At 38.0% G+C, this 21,425-nt stretch overlaps 1 protein-coding gene across 6 annotated transcripts in view; it reads left to right on the plus strand.

Moving 5' to 3' along the window:
- The window catches only part of PKN2 (protein kinase N2), a 60,594-nt gene that overhangs the window by 12,695 nt on the left and 26,474 nt on the right, over positions 1–21,425 (plus strand). For all 6 annotated transcript variants that reach the window (XR_015699207.1, XM_087734256.1, XM_087734252.1 and 3 more), the window contains exon 2: positions 12,203–12,503. Coding sequence is in view for 5 of the 6 variants with exons in the window: in XM_087734256.1 (XP_087590382.1) it covers positions 12,203–12,503 (301 nt within the window). In the remaining variant the exon portion in view is untranslated. The remainder of the gene's footprint in view (positions 1–12,202; positions 12,504–21,425) is intronic.

The raw sequence follows: 21,425 nt of genomic DNA on the forward strand, positions 1-21,425 counted from the left end.
TTGTGGCATCTTCAGAAGATGGGGAGAACCTGTGTCTAGGCAGAAGGATTGGCTGTACCCGAGAACCTTTCTGATAATGCCAGTTCATTGTGTCCTGGCTAGGTAAAACAGTGTGGAGGGTGTGCAAAAGAAATCAGTAATGCTCAGAGAGGTCAGAGAAGTGTACAGTTGAGAGGATGCTAGCCTGAGCTAAATATAGCATCTTATTTTGGAAGATGATGTAGACAGATTGAGACTGTACTTTATTTTTGTGTAGTTTAATTTCTTTTTTTATTACATAGACTGCTTTTAAATTTTTTCCTGTGACTCTCAACATCTTTAATAGAATGAGAGAGCACGCCCACACACACCCCCCACCCACAAACCGCCCCCTCCCTCCCCCTTTCAAATACAGCTGGGAAATAGCCATGACCTCCTGAAATTTAAGTTTCTGTCAGAACATGCCGGTCTCTTTGATCAAGTAGAAGAAGTCTTCCTGGTGGTATTTTTTCAGTCAAAAGTTAGTTTGCATATTTTTGTCTCCTAAAGATGACATGCTTTAGATTAGATAGCTCATTATAGAAGAATACATAGTAGATACTCTTGGGAATGCAACAGGTTAAACTTCAACCTTAAATAGCTTCTGACTGCAGTAATTTCTTTCTTTAGCTTAAAGGACTTCTTCATGAAGGTTTTGCTAAATGTCATATCTAGAGTATTTTTTGTAGCTCTCAGTTATTAATAAAGCAGAATATTCTACTTCTGTTTAACATATTTTTCATGCTACTGTTTCAATTACTAACTAAAGGTTTTTTTCAGGCTGCTAACTAAAATGCTTCTGAAGTGGAATAAAGTGCAAAACTTGTAGCCTTGAGGAAGAATGTCTTGAAAGTTATAAGCATATCAAAATCAGTTACACCGGACTATTGGCAACAAATATTCCCAGAATGTTTTTTAAACTTTTAAGTGTGTGTGAAAACTACGGTGTATATAAGCCCTGTAAAATAGGGTGAGGCTTTTAATAATAAAAAATGGATCAATTTAGGATAAACAGAGGTTAAATACCACATTCAAGATTCCATTCACGTGATTGGTGCTGGAAAACACATAGAATGCATGTGTAATCTTACCCACTCTGAAAAAGGAAGGGCATTGAAATCACTAACAAGTATGCCTCGTTGTGGGCTTTCTGAATACTCAGCGGTATAAAAAGCAACATATCATTCCCCTAGTTTAATGCAGTTGTAAGGTGAGAACTTTTTGCCAATATTATGTAAACTTGGGTTTGTAGCATATCCTTTAAGATTTACTTTTATAGGCACATCTATACATGATGCATTGAAAAGCTGTTGGTTTATGCTGCTTTATTTCTGTTATGTTACAGGTCTCATTGGTGCATTGGTTATTTGGAAACTGACACTTCCTATTTTCAATTTAGCTGATATTGAAACTGTGCTTGTAACAACACCTAGATGGAAGAGAGTCCTACACAAGTATATATGCAAAATGGGAAACAGCTTACTTGGGAGATGGTACTGAGAGCAATCATAAAGAGTAAAACTTGCTAAATGAACATTAAGAAATCCTTCAGCTAAAATCCTAGGGTTTTATTCAACACTTCTCACTGTCAGCTTCATATAAATGTGAGAGGTTCATTTTGGGTCGTAAGAAGGTAGAGTTGGATTACTGTACTGCAGATTGGTAGAGGATCAGAGCTCCTAAAAACTAAGAAAATGTAGAAAGTTTTTAAAACCAAAACTTCTAGCAGATTTGTGTTTTGAAATATAAGTGTATTAAGAATTTTTTGTAGTCCACATAATCAGTAAACGAAATTACTTGCCTCTTTTTCATTGCTATTGCATATAAAGCAGTTAAGTCAGGAAATTTTCTTTTTGCTTGTGTTGTAGGTTCGGAGAGATTTCTGTTCCTTCATGACTTCTCTAATACCTAGGGAATTCTTAAATAGAAAATGGACATTAAGAGCCAGTGAGAAATTTCCTACCATATTTTAAGGGTCAGAGAAAGAAGGGTTGCAAAAACACTTTTCAAATGTATCACAGCATACATCAGTGATGCTCTGTAGAAGTCTCAGACAAATGGGGATGTGAAGTAATGCTTCTATAAATAACTCTGTGTTCATCCATAAACTTTACTGGAAAGGCATGGAATGAGATGCCTGCATCTCTGCAAGCGGAATTTTGGGTGTGGCAATAACTTATCCCCGATAGTGAAAAGTGATCTTTTTGACTGATCACCTGTAAAGATGAGGAAAGTATTTAAAGGGGCTTTTCCATTCTTCTTTTACTGATGGAGATGAAAACAGGAGCAGCATTTCCAGCTGGTTGGAGTGTAGGGTGTGATCTTAAGTAACTTCAGATATAATAGCCAAAACTACTGTGAAAGAGTTCTCAATCCTTGAGTATAAAGACATAGTTCCTTGGTATGAATACAAACATACATCTCTTTCCTGTAATAACAGATTCGGCTACCAAGCTGGGGAACCCATAAGCTGTGGTGAAGGCACTCTCACACAGTCCTAGAAAGCAAAAAAAAATCTGGTTCCTTCACGAAGATCTAGTATTTAGCTACTTGGCCTGTTGCCTCATAAAACAGATGTTAGTATTATCTCTGATATGTATTGCTGCATTTATAATGTACAAAATAGTTGGCTGTTAAAGACGATGGCTTAATTAGAGTGGAATGTAGACTCTCAGCTCTTCCATTAGTTTTGCAATAGCTAAAAATAGCCCCTGTAAAATACAGTAAAGTTAAATAGACTAACATATCAGTTGTCTGTGCTGAAAGCTGGAATTGCCAGAAACAAAGAGTTGTGGTTTGTTTTTTTTTTTTCCCAAATCTTAATTATCCATCCCAGAAATGGAGATTCTCATACATGGATCACTTTGTGCTTTTCAGATTAAAGAAGTTAGTATATTGTTCTTTAACAGTGTCCTGACACTTGTATGTGTTATTGAGAAATTCCTGTTTACTAGCTGAGGATTTCTTTTACATCATTTCAGTGATTTAAGACTTTTTAACCTGCACTGAAAGAACAGAGAAGTCCCAGATTGTACTGACTTGTTTTTGTAGTAGGGCGTTTTAGCATTCTTCTTCTGTAGTTTAGTTAGAACGTGTAACACTTTAAGTACCACCACTTACAGATGTGGCAATAGCTGATACTGTAATTTGTGGATGAGCAGAATGGTCAATCTGTTGCATGATCTGAGATAGATAATAATACCTTTTAATTAGGTAATAGTATCTATTATCTAATTAATTTTTATCGTAGTAGAAAACCACCTTACAAATGGGAGTGGACCTGTCTGTCATTAAGTATTAATAATTGGGGTTTGGGTTACTTGGGGCTCATGGGGTCTTCACGAGCAGAAGTTTAACCACACGTTTATCTTAACGTTAACATTACAGCCATTGAAAATGTATAGTTGCAATGTTAATTTTGCATTAAGGTAAGTATATTTTTTGGATGCATGCCCGACAAAGTATCACCTTTGTACAGTGTGTGTTGTGTTTGAGGAGGAGTTGTCAAAGTCGTAAAGCATGACTGTGACTCATGTCTGTTGACTGACCTTTTTACCTTTGGAAGTCTCCTCTACCAAATTAAATATCATATCCTGTAGCTTGGATAATAGAGTAGTAGTATTTTTTCCAACATCTTGAGCTGTATGTGTAATATTATTCTGCTCTGAATGTTAGGCAAAATTCGGTAAATATTTTATATGAAAAAACCCAATAAAAGTATTTATATTGGGGTGACATATACGAAAATTATACTAACTTTCTGTAGCAGCAGAAATGCTTTATTTTAGGTGTTTGCTTTAACACACACTTCAACAGATACCTTACTAGTTGTGTTTTATTTGGGGAAGGAGGAGAGTGTTTCTCTCTTGTGGACATTTTACTGGCTACTAGTTTCTGTATTACTAGTACTTAGAGGCAAATTCTCCACACAACATTTACATGACCTTAGCTTTATCTTAAATAGTTCCGTTTCTTCAGTAAGTTATGCTGGACTTCAAGCATTTCAGAGCAGTAAAACAACTGCTTGCACCAAACTTGAGCTTAACGTAACTACCGAGAAATCAATGAAGTCAAACTGAGAAAAGCCTAGTGATAAGAATTTGTCTCAAAAAACCTTGTTTCAGTCTCTAGCAGTAATTCAAAATGAGTGTATTAATTTCTAGAAGAAATGGCTACCATGCATACCCATATGTAGTACTTGGCAAGAATATTAAAATATACACTTTATTTTAAAAGTATATACAGTGTATATTCAAGAAATAATTGTAGGCCATTAGGATGAAGTTGTTTATATATTTACATGGTACAGAAAGTTACAGATGTTCCCATGAAGAAAACAATAACTCCATGTTTATTTGAAAGTGTTTAAAATAACAAACAAAACAACCCCAAAACCCACCAAAATCAATCTTTTTCAATGCTTTTTTTTACTGTCAATTTTAAAATTTAAGGGTTTTTTTTTTTTTTTTCAAAGCAGCCTCAAACTGTCAAACACACAAAAATAGTAATTTCTCTGCTATTTACCAGTCTTCACATTTTTATTTGTGTAATGGGATCTTAAGAATTTTTCCCCAAAGTATGTCTCAAAAGAAGACTAAATTTTCCAGATCAAATTTGGAAAATGCAAAAGCAGTTTGTGCGTGGAATTCCTGTGTTGGCAATAGGAGATATGACACACGTGTGTGTCCATTTTTGCTGCCCAGTCCAGTACGTTGAATGTGTACAGCTCCAGTTCAGAATCTGTGACTAAGGGACTTCTTTTCTTAAAATATATTGTGCTGCTTTGAACTTGCTTCTCTTTCATTTACTGAACTGCCATTTAACCTGGTTTTCCTCATCTTTTAAACAGGAGTGTGTGTATTTATCGCCTTATGAATACATGCTATGAAAATGTTACAGGAATTAGATGAGAAATTATCATTTCAGTGCTTCTACTGCTTGCATCTAAGTGAGGCTACGTTTTAAGGGGAATTACTTCAGTCTTCTTGGCACAGTTCTATGATGGATCATTATTGGAGATACTTCCAGCATGCAGTATGGTATTAACAGTTCATAAAATCTTTTTCCCTGCATCTTGAAAGAGCTCGTTTATATTTTGGCATTTAATAGAGCTTCTACTACTGTGTGTGGTCTGCTTGAAACCATATTAATTACGTAAAATGCCGTTTTCTTCTGAGTATGTATTCTGCTTCTTTATCTTGTTATACTAACTCAGTAGCTGTAGCACCACTGATAATCATTGGTACTTCACATGCACTTAAAAATTAGAAGCTAAATTAAAGCTAAGACAGCAAGGTCTCATAGAGAATGGAGGAGTGGCATCCTTATAGGCATAATTTCATATGCTGATCTTGTTCCTGGGCACATGTATATAAACGTTGTGACAGCAGGCCCCGTTCATCGTAACGGGGATTTGTACTGTTTCTTTTGCACATCTGAAACTAGAGAGGGTAAGGTTTGTTTCCACTGTGCTGGGCTCCGCTGGAATTTTTTGGCTGGGAGCAGAAACTTGAAGTTATAGATAAAAGTTCGGAAACTGCTGAAGTGTCTGTACCACGCCTGTTGCCAGAATATCTAGTCATGCTTCTTGGATACCGTAGCCATCTGCTGATCTCGGATTGAGGTGCTCACTGCTTGTACTGTGCCACAGCCTCCGTCGAGTCCTCGCCATCATGAGAAAGGCGATTGTGGGGATTTTCTTTTAATGTCATATTTCTTTGCAAGCCTCCTTGCAGGTCATTCTCCTAGCATAAAACCATCAGGAGCTGTTGCAATGAGAAGCAGCTGAAGGCAGCATTTCTTAAAATGTTTTCCTCCCCTTCCATGGCGAGGAAATCTCTCTCTTATGCCCCTTTCTAAACCGATGTTGGCACAGCACTGCACGGACACAGCTTCCAGGTCTGTAAGCGAGTCTGTGCTGCTGTTGGAGCGCCTTTTGGGGAGCGTGCTCTTTGTGTTAGTGAGTGCTGGCCTAATCAGGGATTAGTTGTGGCTGGAAGCCTAGATGTTAGCAAGGAATCCCCAGGGAATTTTATTACCTGTTAGGTGCGATGTTCTGGCTGAGGGAGGCCACGCAGCTTCTCATACAGGTGTGGTAGGACTGAGTGCTGCAGCCCAGCGGCTATCGCATGATTAAAAGCAAACATTCCTCCTGAAGTGTTCATCGGGGCGACAGCTGAAACTGGGAGAGAGGGGCAGAGGGGACCAGCTGATTGAGGAGTGTAGGTTGGACATCCCTATTTTAAAGAACGCTTTTTTGTTGTTTTTGTCTGTTTCATCTCTTACAGATGCAGCCTCACTGTTTGTGCACAGGAATTGAACCTCATTTAATCAGTGTCCTACTTGAATTCATCCACATATAATGCAATGCACTGTGGATATTTGTGCCTTAAACGGCCTCTTGTTACAAAGCAGAGAGCTGTGACTTAGATTAAATTTAAATCCTGATTTGCGACATATTAGCACAGCAAACTAATGCCAAAATCTATTAAGCCTCCAAGGTTTTTTTTTGTTCTTGACGTTGGGTAAGTGCTGAGATCTTGACCACAATCACATTTGCTTCTGGGCAGGAGGAAATAGTCCATGTAGTTCCAGTAATCCAGACAAGCCGTCACATCTGGTTTTATGAATGACTTCAGGGGGGAAGGGAAGTTTGCAATTGATTAACATTGTTCTTAAAATCAAAGACTACTGTAGTTCAGGAATTACTATAGAGAGCTTCAGGGACCTTGGCAGTTAGCTCAAAAAAACAACTTTTTTTTTTTTTCTTCTTTTCTTTCTTTTTCCCTTAAAAGATTATTTAGAAAATTACACTAAGAAACCTAATAGTTCCAAATCTGTATTTCCAGCTCTTCAAAATGAAATGAAAAATTAACAAACATTTAGTCTTTCTGGATTATGGTATTTTTTTAAATCATACATAAGATGAAAATCTTGGTTTTATATTTGAAATGAGTATGCTTATATTAAATAGCTAAGCGTTTTTTACTATACTTGTCAAACAGGTTTTCTTATTGTTTAATTGTCTATTATTGTCTGTTGAAATGGTTACTAAATTTCAAGACCATATAAAAAGGAATGCTAATAGTTTTAGGAAAAAATATACAGTTTTACTATGAGTTTTGATATGGTCTTTTTTTTTTTTTTCTAAAGGCAGGTTGAGTGTGTGCTAGTAGCAAGTCAATGTGAAGTGTAAATAATATTGTGCATGAGTACTCATCAGCTGTTAAGCATGCTGTAGTTTAAGGCTCCACTTACCTTTCTATAACAATTCCTACCAGAAGTCGGCAATCTGAATTCTTGCCCTATTCGATATTCTCTGTGGTGAATACATGGTATAATGCAGTGCATCTGTACTGTGCTCTTAGGAGCAAGTCTTTGGGAGTTACTAATGCCCAGGATTTTAGCGTTACCTTTTTCTTCTAAGAGGTGGCGATTTAAGAATCTCATTTTGAATTGTAAGTCAGTCAGTTTACACAACTTAAGCAGATTCTCTGATATGTTCAGCTTCATGGTACTCTCCTCTATTCAGCAGTACCATTTCCATCTTTCAGCAATTTAGATGTTTTATTCAAGTGGGAGTTTGGGTGGTAAATGCAGTTTGGCAAGACACCTGCTTCACCGATGATTTAGTTAAGAATTGACCTGGGGAAAAAGTGCAGGGCCCCTATGGGTTTTCATAAACAACATTACTACTCTCTTTCACCACATCAGCCAGAATAGGCTCTGTGTATTATTAAAAGACATGCTCAGACCGCTACCCATTATTTTCAGCAACTATACTTAAAACATTTCCCAGGAGTACAGAAATTGAAGGCTGGCATTTTGAATTCATCTGTGTAAATAGATAGTCTTTGAGCCAGCAATCAAAGTGAGGTTGAGTCATTAGGCCACTGCAGTAGGAAAGCTATATATGTGGGTTCCTTTTTCTTTTTTTTTTTTTTTCTTTTAAGCAGTAGTATCTAATTTGTGGTCCGTGATAGGTTATTGTAGTAAAAATGGCTTCAGTTTCATTACATGCTGAAATGTTTCAGAAATCTCCAGTCTGGCTCCTAAACATGTATTTTCCCATTGCAAAAAAGGACGCACCACTGCCTCTAATTGCTTTCTACACAGGCCAGAAGCAGGTTGTTAGGAGCAGCACCGGGTGCCTGCTACCCTTTGCTGCTGCTGGGGCAAAGAAGTAGGTCACCGGCAGGCTGCTGGGGCGCAAGGGAGAGGAGGATGCTCTGCCGAGCGGGCCAGTCCTGGGACCACCCAACAAAGGTCGGCTCCTCTCTTTTAACCAGCAGTCAAAACGCTACCAAGAATTAAAAAAAGGAACTGAGAATCAGTAACTGGCTGCCCATTCTTTTCTCTTAGATTTTAAAGCAGTGAGGCCTGTTCTCTGTTTTGCCAGCAGGAGTGGTTTAGTCATTATCGGCTTCAGAGGATTTCCACTCTTAAGATATTTTATGTTAAATGACTCTGGGAGGGAGAGTAAAGGAAGTGGCTGTGCAAAATCCATCGATGGTTTCTTGGCGTAGAGAACATGAATGATTTCTTCTGCCTTTGCACCCTGCCTGCTTGAGCACTGCGAAGGAAAGCACCTGGCCCCCGCCTCCAACCGTTGTTTCTTTTGACATACTTAATTTTCAGGTTGAGGGGACAGAACACTTATGTCCTAATGGATGTGAGGCTCAACCTGGGAGGGAGTTTATCCAAATGGGGAAAAGAATTTTTTGAAAGAATATTCAGCTCTAACAAGAGACTTGTAATAGGTTGTCATCAAATAAAGCTGGAGTATCCTGTGTTTTAAGTCACTTCTCAGTTTAAAAGTAGAGTTTGAGTTTGGCATTTGGGGAGGTGCTTTTCTTAAAGAAAAAAATCCTACCTCACTTCTCTTACTCAGCTATTAGGCGTTCTGCCCAGTTGTGTCCATCTTGGCATTATCTCCATTTTCAAGTGGAACGTTGCTGAGGCTGCTCATCTCTCCGGTATGAGGATCCGTCTCAAACCTTCGTTGCATCCCAGCAGCAAAACGTGTCAGCACAGGAGCAGAGCAACTTGGCTTGCAGAACATGCTCTTGCTCTGCATTCACAATGACCTTCAGGGTCACTGAGTGCACGGTTGCCTCCTTGGAAGACTGCTTATTTCACAGCGACCTTTGTGCCAGGTGACACGTCTAGCTGGCTAGGTGACAGGATACTTTTAGTTCAAAAGTATAATTAACTCTGGATGACAAGAGAGACAGAAGGAGTATCACCTGTGGCTTTTGGAGGGATTTAAAGCTGAATGCTTAAATGCATAGGCAATGTGACCAGCTTCCAGCATCCACACTATTGAACTCTTAGCTGTCTCGGAAGCAGACTGAAGAAGATGACTCTGTATTCTGAAACCCCTAAGTCCAGGGACAAAGATGCTGCTGAGACTGCTCAAATTGAGGAGAACTTTAACTTAATTACTGGAAATTTGGAGTGCAAATTACTAATGATCATGGAGATCTAATTTAATTGAAGACTTGTTAGACTGTAGCTGGAACAAGGGCTCCAAAAACCTGTTTATGGAAGAACATAACATCCTTTTAACAGGTGGGATGTAGGGCTTGTAGAGGGATAAAAAACTCCCCTGTAACAAAATACATTATTGTTCAATAGATAAACAATTAACTGAAGTCCCTTTGGGAAACCCTAGTCAAGAATATTTCTGAATTATTTATATTTTAATTACTTTGTTCTGTTTGAGAAGTGTACATTCTTGGCGTAATTTTAGCATACTTCATGTGCTATTGGAGTAGGGAATAAAGGTTTTCTTTTGGTTTTGGGGTTGGTTGTTTTTTTGTTTTGTTCTGGGGTTTGGGTTTTTTTTTTTTTTTTTTACATTTACCACTTGTCTTTCTCCTGTGAACTTTGAAAAGTGTAATATCATGCTTTGAAGGAGGTAGATGGTGAGTTTATTTCTAGGAAGTTTGCAGAATAAGTGCAAAGGATTATGGTTTTAAAAATACACACTTTTTATTTACAAACACTGTTTTGATCTCTGTTTTTAAAGGCTAAATAGTATACTAATCTCGAGGCTCTTTTTTTACATCCTAAATTTTTCTGTTAGACAAACAAGGAAATTGGAGATCTGAATCTAATTTGAATATACTTATTACTATATCAATTTATTTTCAGTTTTAGTTGTTTCTCAAAACACTCAACAGGTGGTGGTTGGTTTCCTTCATTAAGGATATGAACCTTTGTACCAGTTGCTCATCGCTATTGATTAATCCTTAAAATAAAAAAGTTGACTCTTTTTATACGCCTATATATGGAAACAATGTCATGTATTTCCCAGTGCAACTATTAATAGCCTCTCTACGTATGCACAATAAATTATTTATTTTAATCTGCACTTACAGGAATCACAAGTGCACTTCAAGTATAAATTTGCATTATTTTTTTCCCCTTTCGTTTCTTACTCAGTTTGTCGTTTCTAAATTGCTTGTTTGTTGTCTTTTTCACTGATGGACAAATTCTGTGGCAAGATGGTGATTCCGGCTACTTTTAATATTTAAGAATCTTTGAGTTGCTAGCTTTTTGTACTAAAAGTAGCAGCTATGGGTAGAAATGTATTAATAAGAGGGGTTTAAAGATGATTTAGTAAACTTGTAAAATTATAGTTGAGGACTAGTAGATTGGATCTTGCTTATGGACGGCAGTATCACTGGAGTGTGCACAGATTGAAATAGTTTGACCAGCATTATCTGTTGGCGTGTATGGCCCAGGCACAACCTTCATGATCCTCATTTCGCCAAATTCTTTTGAAAACAAACAAGTCACTGTGGACTATATCTAGAGATCATCTGTTCTGGGAAGTTCTTACAGTTTGCTAGCCCAACGCTGTGCTGCTTGAACTCCTTCCCGAATGTTTTCTTCCACGGTTTCCTCTGCTGTATTGTTGGTGTTTCCAACAGCAAATAGTGATGACAACTAATTTTACACCCAAGATACACCCAAAACTTCGGAATTTTTAATCATCCCTTCAAATACCTTACTTTCCACCCAAATATTTCATAAGTCTAGGCAATTTCTTCATTGTGTTTAAGAAAATTTACTGGAATTTTGGTCTTTGGGTAGGTACATACGGATCAGGTCACACACTTACTAAATACATCCTGAATTACAACTGGGTCAGATTCAAAGTTCAGGAGAGCCCTTCTTTGATCTTCACTCACTTAGCTCGAGCTAAAACTTCTTGGGTAGGACCTAGTGTCTACTCATTGTTCAGGGTCCATGTATAAGACACACAGGAAGTGTTATGTATGTAATGAATTGTATTTGTACTTTATTTATGTAGGTTCTATAACATGCTCTTTCTACTCTCGCTTCTCAATGATACGTAAACATATACTAGGCACAAGCATGACCTCATATGTACTGGTGATCTGCAGACTTTTCATCCCCTGCTCCCTTACTACACCAGCTCCTATTTGTGACTGCAACAGTTGTTTTTTGGGGGGTTTTTGTTTGGTTGGGTTTTTGGTTTTTTTTTTTCAGCCTAGCTTGCCTGCACAAGAAAGTAAGATTTTTATTATTATTATTTCATAAAGTGAAAGCCTTTACTTGAGGTATTTTAAAAAAAATAAACCTAGCAAATTTATTTTCCAGCAACATCTTGACAAAACTTTATAAAGATGCCAATATTTCTTTAAACATTTGCAAACATCACTAAGTTGTTTTTTTTTTAACTTTTTTTTTAACAATCTTTAAAAAGAATCTTTTCTAATGAATGTATAAAAATTCATCATAGATAATAATTGTTAGAAGTTAGTCTTATTTCCTATATCCATTTGGTCTATTAAAACACGCAATTAAATCTAGAAAATTACAAATGTGAGTCATTAGCTCTGAGGCATATAACTGCCAGGCAAGCAGCCATGACAAATCCAGAAGTATTTAAATCTCTTGGTGTTAAAAATAGGCATAGTACAGATGTCACTAAATTTAAAATAAATCTGTTGTAAAATATAACTCCAGTGAACATGTAATGTCTTGTGAGATTGTTGCTTTAGGGCAACATGAATGTAGACCCATGGTTAGTAAATGGTCTTACAAAGTTGTAATATGCAGAGGCCTAAAGCCTACTCATTTTTTAAGCGTGCAGCATGTGTTGTCAAGAAACAGTGTTTCCCAGTAGTTACATTACTGTTTTTCTTTCTAGGGGGACGCCAAAAGTCTTCTAGCCTCTGAGAATGTGAGCACTGGCCAAAAGTTGGACTTTCCAGATACAATGGTACAGCAGAAGCTGGATGAAGCAAAGGACCAAATCAAGCGGGAAATAAGGAAGGAACTTAAAATCAAGGAGGGAGCAGAGAACCTCAGGAAGGTCACAACGGATAAAAAGAACTTGGCATATGTGGACAACATTTTGAAAAAATCAAATAAGAAGTTAGAAGACTTGCATCATAAGTTACAGGAGTTAAATGCACACATTGTTGTAACGGATCCAGAAGATGTTGCAGGTACCATACGTTATTGTGAAATCAGTTTTTCCTCTTAGCTTAGATAAGCTGTATCCCATTTCACTTGAAAAAATTGCTCTGGAATGACCAGATCCGTAGCTGGCAAGTTTGTTACTTATGTATGCCTATTTGTTTTGATTCACAAATAAGTGACCAGTCCCTTTGAGTTTTAAATTGTTTTCTGGGGAGCACTGTGTTTCACAGACTATTTGATGGTGCTCTAAAGACTAACTTAACATGTACCAGTTCTTCATTTTCAGTTATTACTATATGAAAATATTTTCTCAATCACTCTAATATTTCCTAATAGCTTTTCACTGTATAAAGGCAAATCTCAGTAGCTCTTCCAGTGACTTTCTCTGAGTTACGCTGTAGGCATCAGCATTAATACACCTTTTTATTCTATGGGGAAAAAAATTATAACATTTCTACTTAAAAGATTTGTGGTTTGGTTTTTGGTTTTGGGTTTTTTTTTTGTTTTTTGTTTTTTTAAACTTAAATCTAACTTTTGAAAACTGTTTTTCTGTTACACCGTTTATCTGACTAACTTATCAAATGTTTCTTACTGTGGCAACGATTTGTTTAAGTCTTCAGGCTTTACCACAATGAAGCTACCATTTTAAAGACAACTTGAAATTGTTTTCACAGAATGACAGAATGGTTGTAATTAATGGTTTTAATTAGTATTTTCTGTGGCATGGCAATGAGTCAATACTAATTTTGAATGTGTTTTTTAAAAATACCAGGCTTGGTATTTTAAGATGGAATGTTGTGAAAGTAAACAGCCCTTTTTCAGCTTTGTGGAATGACTTGGGAGATATTGCCAGCCTGGTGATTTCATGTTGCACGGACTCTTCTTGGCAAAAAGTTAATAAATGTGCACAAGCCATTGAAGTTGTTTGTGAAGGGAATGCCAAGCCTTAAGAAGCTTGGGCAGTAGAATAAAAGGCCACATCATCCTTGTGAAGAAAGGTTTGGTTACAGTGAGAATTTAGGAAAATACTGGCAGGTGATGTCAGCAGTTCATGCTACCTGGCCCTGTGACATGCTGCAAAAGCGTTGAAGTGTCCACGGTGGCCTGCACAGTATTCTCTGTATTCTCTGCATTTTTTGCTTTTGATCTTCATTAGATACAAGGGATGGAGCACGGAACAGTTGAAACTAGCGAGGCAAAGTTGTTGCTGCAGCGTGAAATGGGAATGAATACACTAATGTATGGTTCATAGATACCCATTGGGGTTTTTTAGTAGGCATGAAGCATCCTCTTTCATATCGGCTAAGTTTTATGAAAATCCGCTTCAGTGTTGTGGCTTTTAAAGGAACAGGAAGAGTGGAACAGAAAGAAAATTGTATACAAAGTGTGTATAGACCAAATATAGAAATCTGTGCGGACGTAAATTTGTGAAGTTCATCTAGTAATAGAATTGAAAAGTGGATGAGCACAGAATGCTCTTGTTGGCATGCCCCCTTCCAGTGTAGCGTTTTAAAACCCTATCACAATGAGTTAATGAGCAATATTGTCCTTCTGTGTGACTCAGGAAATGCAGTAGACCCTAAGAGAGCATTTCCTCATCCTAAAGAGATGGTTTGGGTACAAAGAACTAAATAATGTTGTTCAGATCCTTCGTACACTTCTGAAAAGGCCAACAGAGCCCATTGCTTTTGTGAATAACTGTTAGCAGCCGGGCTCATCTTGCCTTGTGTTCAAATACCAGAGACTTCATGAAAGGCTCAAGGGATGCAAGATCAAAGCTGATAAACTTATGTGCTTCTACCTGCTTTTGATGCATGCTAAACTTCTTAGTACTATGTTTTTAACTTTCGTTCTGTTCAAAGTGTTATCAGTAGATGGCTTTTACAGTCTTAATTATTGAAATATGCAAGAAAAAAAACTTACTAATTCTGTTGAGATGTTTATATTCTCTGTATAGTATCACATCTGGTATTCCTATATAAGAGCTATTTTAATAGAATATATTGCACCTTCTGAGAAAAAATAGTAGTCTTTTAATTCTTTTAATATCTCTTTTTAGATCAAAGATCTACAAGCACCCACCCTCCAAAATCGAAATGCTTTAGCTTTTTATACTGTTTGCCTTGTCATTTAATTGCCTGTCTCCTTCCTCATTCATGGTCACTAATTCATGGAGGGGGAGCACTATCGGTAAACATTCTGTCTGTCTTGAGACTAATGGGTGCAAGTCATCTAGGTGATACTCTTGATTTTTAATACTGAAGTCTTAGGTTTGACTTCAGGTATTAGTGAGCTTGGTCTTTGCAAAATAAGGTTGGTAATATAAAACTTATGACATGCCAACTGTGTGCGTGTTTGTGTGTGTGTGCGTGTGTATATATACACTTAATATTCAGCAAATAGGTAGACACATAGTTAGGTGGAAGTGTCGATCTGCTAGAGGGTAGGAAGGCCCTACAGAGGGACCTGGACAGGCTGGATTGTTGGGCTGGGGCCAACTGTATGAGGTTCAACAAGGCTCAGTGCCGGGTCCTGCACTTGGGTCACAACAAGCCCATGCAACGCTACAGGCTGGGGGAGGAGTGGCTGGAGAGCTGTCTGGCAGAAAAGGACCTGGGGGTGTTGGTTGACAGCCACCTGAACATGAGCCAGCAGTGTGCCCAGGTGGCCAAGAGGGCCAATGGCATCCCGGCTTGTATCAGCAATAGTGTGGCCAGCAGGACCAGGGAGGTGATCGTGCCCCTGTACTCGGCACTGGTGAGGCCACACCTCGCGTACTGTGTTCAGTTTTGGGCCCCTCACTACAAGAAGGACATCGAGGTACTAGAGCGTGTCCAAAGAAAGGCAACAAAGTTGGTGAAGGGTCTAGAGCACAAGTCTTATGAGGAGCGGCTGAGGGAGCTGGGGTTGTTTAGCCTGGAGAAGAGGAGGCTGAGGGGAGACCTTATTGCTCTCTACAACTACCTGAAAGGAGGTTGTAGCAAGGTGGGGGTCGGTCTCTTCTCCCAAGTAACAAGCGATAGGACAAGAGGAAATGGCCTCAAGCTGCGCCAGGGGAAGTTTAGGTTGGATATTAGGAAAAACTTCTTCACCAAAAGGGTAGTCAGGCCCTGGAACAGGCTGCCTAGGGAAGTGGGTGAGTCTCCATCCTGGGAGGTATTTAAAAGATGGGTAGACGTGGTGCTTGAGGACATGGTTTAGTGGTGGACTTGGCAGTGATAGGTTAACGGTTGGACTTGATCTTAAGGGTCTTTTCCAACCTTAACGATTATATGATTCTGTAGCCCTAAAGATCACTGCCATGTGACAGAAGATACCTCTGTGGAGAGGTCACAGCTATCTCAGGCTGGGAATTCTTGCTTTTGCTCAGGATGAACAGAGAATTCAATAACCATTTACTGATGAATATGGGAGCTCCCCGAATAAGTGCATTGTTTCCAGAGGTTAGCCTTATTCTAAGTTACAGCTTTTCACTTTAGTTCATGTTTGACCTTTTTCTGGTCAGTTAGTGACAAATGATTTAAAAGACAGAAGGAAATAAATGGGAAATTTTTAGGCTGCGCAGAGCATGAATGCTGAAAATAAGGTAAAGAGGGTTCAAGAGCTCTGGGAGTCAAGGTCTGTGTTCTCTTTATGTACTTTAATATTTTTGAGGGGTGGCCCTATGTTTTTCCCTGTCTTCTAGAGGATACTGTGTAGGTTTTTGCAGGTTCCAAGTAGCAAAGTCAGGACTGAGATCCATTGAGAAGTAACGCTGAGAGAATCATTGCCTATAAGATGATGTTCCCTTTGACCTGTCAGGCCTGAACTCTGAAGATTTTTGGACTGTTTCTATTGACTGGTTGAAAGGTCATTGTGGTAACTTGGAAAAGTAATTTAATCTTTCCTTGTTCCTCTATCTGAAAAGTGGGTGTGAACACATATTTGTAAAGTGCGCCAGATTTAGAGCTCTAAAGTGCCATGCAAGCAGTTGTGACTCACTGTTGCTTATGGTATCAAGCAGTAACTTACATTACTTTTTTAACGAACCGCTACTTTGTAGTATAACTTCTTTGTAATCAGTGCATTGTAATCGATACGTGTTAAGACCATTAAACATAGTGTTAGTGCATCTACTGTAGAAAAATGTGTTTTAATAACATTCCATTTCAAGCAAGTTAAGATGTTTTGATGGTAGTTTGCCTAGAGCTGAAAGCTTTCCATGTCGGAATGCCATAGGAAATTATTTTCACAGCTATTTGAAGAATTGGTATTAAACTTTAACCAAAAATTGCAGTTTGCCAAAAAGCTGTATTATTGAATGTGCGGGTAGATTTGGCAGCGGATGTATGGTTCACAAACAACTTTTAGCATAACATAGGTTTCTTTACATTATAGGGTTGATGGTGAATCTAGATTTGTTTTAGAGGTGGGACTTTGTACCCAGGTCTGCCCTTATCATGCGGTGTATTAGTCATACTACAACACGGAGTTTTAAAATTTGTAGGTCAGCAATTCAAAGTGAAGCAGAACACAGCAATACAAAATGAGTAGGACAAGCCTACTGACCATTACTGCTGAAAATCTGAGAGCTTTATTTTAATGTGTAACATGGGAATGATTACTTCAGTTTTAGAGACGAAGACATTTTGTATCTTGAAAAGATACTTCTACACAGTAGCACAGATTAAATTGATATTCTTTTCATGTATCTAAAAAGTAGCAGTAGAGATTGTGGGTTTTAATATGACTCAGTGAGGTGTAAGATTGAAATAGCTTACCTACAGCAAGTCACTGATTTAATTAGGCATACAGTTGATACGTAGGATATATATAAATTGGGAAATGAATCTGTTCCATAGAGCTGAAGTAAAGGTGGGTAGGAAGGTGAGATGATAGAAAAACCTCTGAGGGAATTGAGGAGACTGAATAAAACATGGAGAACATGAAATCAAAAAGACAAGTTCATGCCTCCTCTTCCATTCTCATAACTAACTTCTAAGCTATCGACTTTACATCAAATTTGCCTGTAGGGGTCACAAAGAAAAATAAATTATTTTGTTTAAGAATATGACTAGCTAACAGGGGAGTGAGAGAAACTGTTTTGGGGATTTCTTTGTCCCTACAAATGACTAGGTTAATCTGTCAGACACCAAAGTGTCCATACAAGACCAATTACTGGAAGCTGGTAGAGGTAGCAACCAAATTGGTAGAGGTAGTGACTTTTTAGACAGCAGACTCCACCTACAAGGCTTGTATCTGTAGGAATTTCATGGTAACTTTTGGGAACCTTAATGTAGAATAACATTATTAAAGCAATTTTAAACAATCTCCTGTCACTTGTTTAGTAGTTAAAATTAGCCATTACCGAATTTGAATTCAATTGAATTTCAAAAGTTTCCAGGAGGTCAGTACGGGATTTTCTCTGAGTGCAGAATGTCCAGTGCTGCCTTGGACTTAGTGATGGCTTAGTTCAAGTGCTGATGCAACCATCTGACTCCCTGAGAAAAGCCTGATGATGCCTCTTTCTTCCCTCCTCCAGCAATGCCTAAACAGGCATCACGGGTATTTCTGTTGGGTATGACACTGATAAGGCTAACTGCAATTAAATATCCTCAAATAAGATTAAAATTAACTATTTACCAAAGGGCACTTGCTGCTAATTGAGTAGCGTAGCAGCATGCTGCAGTACCATCTGGGAACCCAAATTCAGAAAGTTACATGGGATCCTAGATTTCACACTGAGCTTATTGAAGAAATAGCATACCTAGCATCTGGGGAAGAGTTCCCAAAGGAATGAGCAGCAGTCTCAGAAGAGTAGAGTTGTGTCACTACTCTAATAAATATAATTTAGACAGGACGCTGATAAAAGGCAATTTAGAAGCAAGAAGGTTTTGCTGGTGAGCACTATGTCCTGATGGAATCCAGACATTTTTTTTAAAAATCAGTTAAACCATCACTATTAACTTATTTTAAATCTTATATTTTCATGAAAACAGGATATTGCAGGTGCTGGGGAAGCAGGACCGCAGCTCTTCCAGCAGCCTGGATCTGTGCTAACAAGCTGCTCAAAACTCATTACTGTTAAGCAACAACATTCATAGTTGTTCAGCAAAAATAACATGCTAGTTACTTGAAATGAAGTCAAGTTCACTTGAAATACATCTGTTACTTCACTTGATATTCACTGTCAAGAAGAAAATGCCTAGGGGTACTAATCCATACCGCAGCAAAGCTCTTGCTGTCCTATGCAAAGTTGGACTTGAATGCATCCAAAATGGCCAGTCTTGTACCATCCTTATTGACCAACAAACATGGCAAACTGGAGAATCTCTTAGTTTCCCCAGTCCCTGCGTGAGTGAAATATCAATTTGATATGGGTACTTAGCTCTTGCTTAACTTTAAGCAAATACATAAATCGCATCGATTGCAATTATCTGGATGAATTTATTACTTATTTGTATTATGAAGATGACTAACTGTCTCCAGATGAGATTCGAGCCCCTCTGTATAGTGCTTTACACAAATAGATCAGAGATAACTAGCCATACCGGAGTGATTACAACCTCAGTAGACATTACAAAGAGAGAGGGAAACAGCTGATACAGATGTAGCTTGTAGTGCTGCTGCTAAGATTGTCAGCGCTTTCCATAATAGGACCAGTTTGTCTGGCTGATTTAAAACTTTAATCTGAATTCTTCTCTAAGAAACTGCCTCAGGCTGCTTACTGAATTGTAATAGGGTTGGGGGGGGCGGGGGAGGAGTCATTTGGAAGCCATTTCTGAAAAGCTGTTGGTAAACTTTTTTTTTTTTTTCCTTAAAAAAAAAAAAAATCATTGTTAAGAAACCATTTTGTTCCATGTTTGGAAGTTTAGTGCGCAGCTATTATGCCTGAAGGCAAAAAATGGTTTCTTCTTAGCAATTAGTCCATACTGCAGAAAAGTTTCCTTTGCTGCTGGTTACTAACAAAACATATAGTAGAACCATTTAAACTAAATGGTAGAGGGTAGTTGCACTCCACAAGTGCAGACCGACGCTTGAGATGACCCACGTAAATGATGTGGTTACACCTTCACAGTGCAGACACGCAAAGGGAGATAATAACAGCTGCCTGGGCAACCTGAACCGTGGTATCTCTAATTAGTCCTTGACTTGCAACTCGAGTGTTGTTTTAATGCAAAGGAAGACTGCTTGTGTGCATCTTTAAAAGCTGTGAAAACAGACTTCAGGAGCCCCGCAGTCTTCCCAGGGATCATCAGAGGGCTGGGATCTTTAAGTGGTAGAGGCCTGCATCATAAATCTAAAATCGGTAAATATTCATTTATGTGATTAATGTACTTTACAGGGAGACCTGACACTGACTTTCAAGTTTCACGTTTGTTCTAATTTCGAACAGATTATTAGGTGTGGATTAGTTGAATGTGAAGACATAAGTGAGAGGAAAGCATGTTGTTAATCTTTGTTTTATTAATAACAGATTTAAGGTAAAGCTGTTCAAGTGCAGTTTCACAGAGAAACCAAGCCAAAACATTGAGGAGAGGATGAACGACAAAACAGATGAGGAATAACACAGATTTTTTTTTTTTTTTTTAACATATGGTATTTTCTGTACTACCTTTAAGTGGTGAGGATGCAGTAAGAGTCTTGAAGTGGCTTGAAGTGAAGAGTGAATTAGCAGCAGAGGAAATTAAAAATTTTCCTTACATGAAATCTGTATGTAGCCTCAGCAAAAATTGCAATTTAGGAGGAAATTACACAGCAAACTTGAAAGTAAAATATATTAAATTTCCAAAACTAGTTGTCAGAAGCTTCTACAGAAGAAATATGAAATGGCAGATAAGACTAAGACATCTCCTCCACATGACACCTCGTAATTCATAATTTGTAAGTTACTAGTGCAATGCCTGTGTTTTCTAGTAATTGAGGATTTCAGGAACGTGATCCATCATCCTAATTTTAATTCAAGGAAAATTAATTAAAATTGGAAAAAAAGACTGTACCGTTGGTATCAGGTAAATATTATCTTCCAGGAGACCAACTAATGTCATTTGCCCATGGAGAAGGTATTCTCTCCGTTGTTAGGGTAGAAGAAATCAACAACAAAAAAACATTATTACAGTGGACATAATTTATCCTCTTTTACAAAAAGCTTGGAAAAGAAGCCATTGGGACTGTTAGGGAAGATAGCGAAAAGGACAGTCGTGTTGGAAATAGTTAAGTACTAGGAAATAGTTCAGTGGCCACTTATTTTCAGTTCATGTTGCACAAGCTGAAATATGAACCAGTGATTAATAGACTTTTCTGAAGGAGGATAGAGAAGTTAAGGAGTTTGACTATATAATTTGATTGATAAAACTAACTTGCGTTCTATTAAATTCATCCAGCAAGATGGAGATCTAAAGACGGTAATATTGTCAAATGAAAAAGCTTTATCCTTCCCACAGATCACAGTTGTTCAATAACCAGTCTGCCTATATATCCAATTACCCAGGATTCTGATATGATTCCAGAGCAAAAATCGTTCAGCTTTACAACTAAGGAAAAGGCTCATTTCATCTGTTCTTAATTTTGACATAAACCGTGTCTGCAGTGTTCGCACTAGAATCAATGAGCGTCTACTTAATATCTGTATTTAGACGGTGCTCGTTAGTATTGAATATTATTGTCCAAGTTCGTTTGTTTTTAAAACACTTAGGTTTAAAATCAGGAGTGTACGAAAGCTTAATGGAAAACTGCGTTTTTAATTGACTCAAGACATTCCAGAAGAAATAAATCTCCTTTGAAACGAAAATAGACCTAGCTGCAAACCTGCCTATTTTACCACTCCCGGAAGTGATTCATGTGAATTAGGACGTGTGTAGGAGTCGCTAGGCTTTCGCGAGGCTTTTCATGTTAAGGCGCATTTGCAGTGCGGCTGCAAAGTAGCTCTGGACAGGAGGGTCAGTACTAATGCTTAAGTATGATGTTCC

Source organism: Nipponia nippon, unplaced genomic scaffold, assembly GCF_047370975.1.
Source record: "Nipponia nippon isolate SJK-2023a ecotype South Korea unplaced genomic scaffold, ASM4737097v1 scaffold_5, whole genome shotgun sequence".
NCBI lineage: Eukaryota > Metazoa > Chordata > Aves > Pelecaniformes > Threskiornithidae > Nipponia > Nipponia nippon.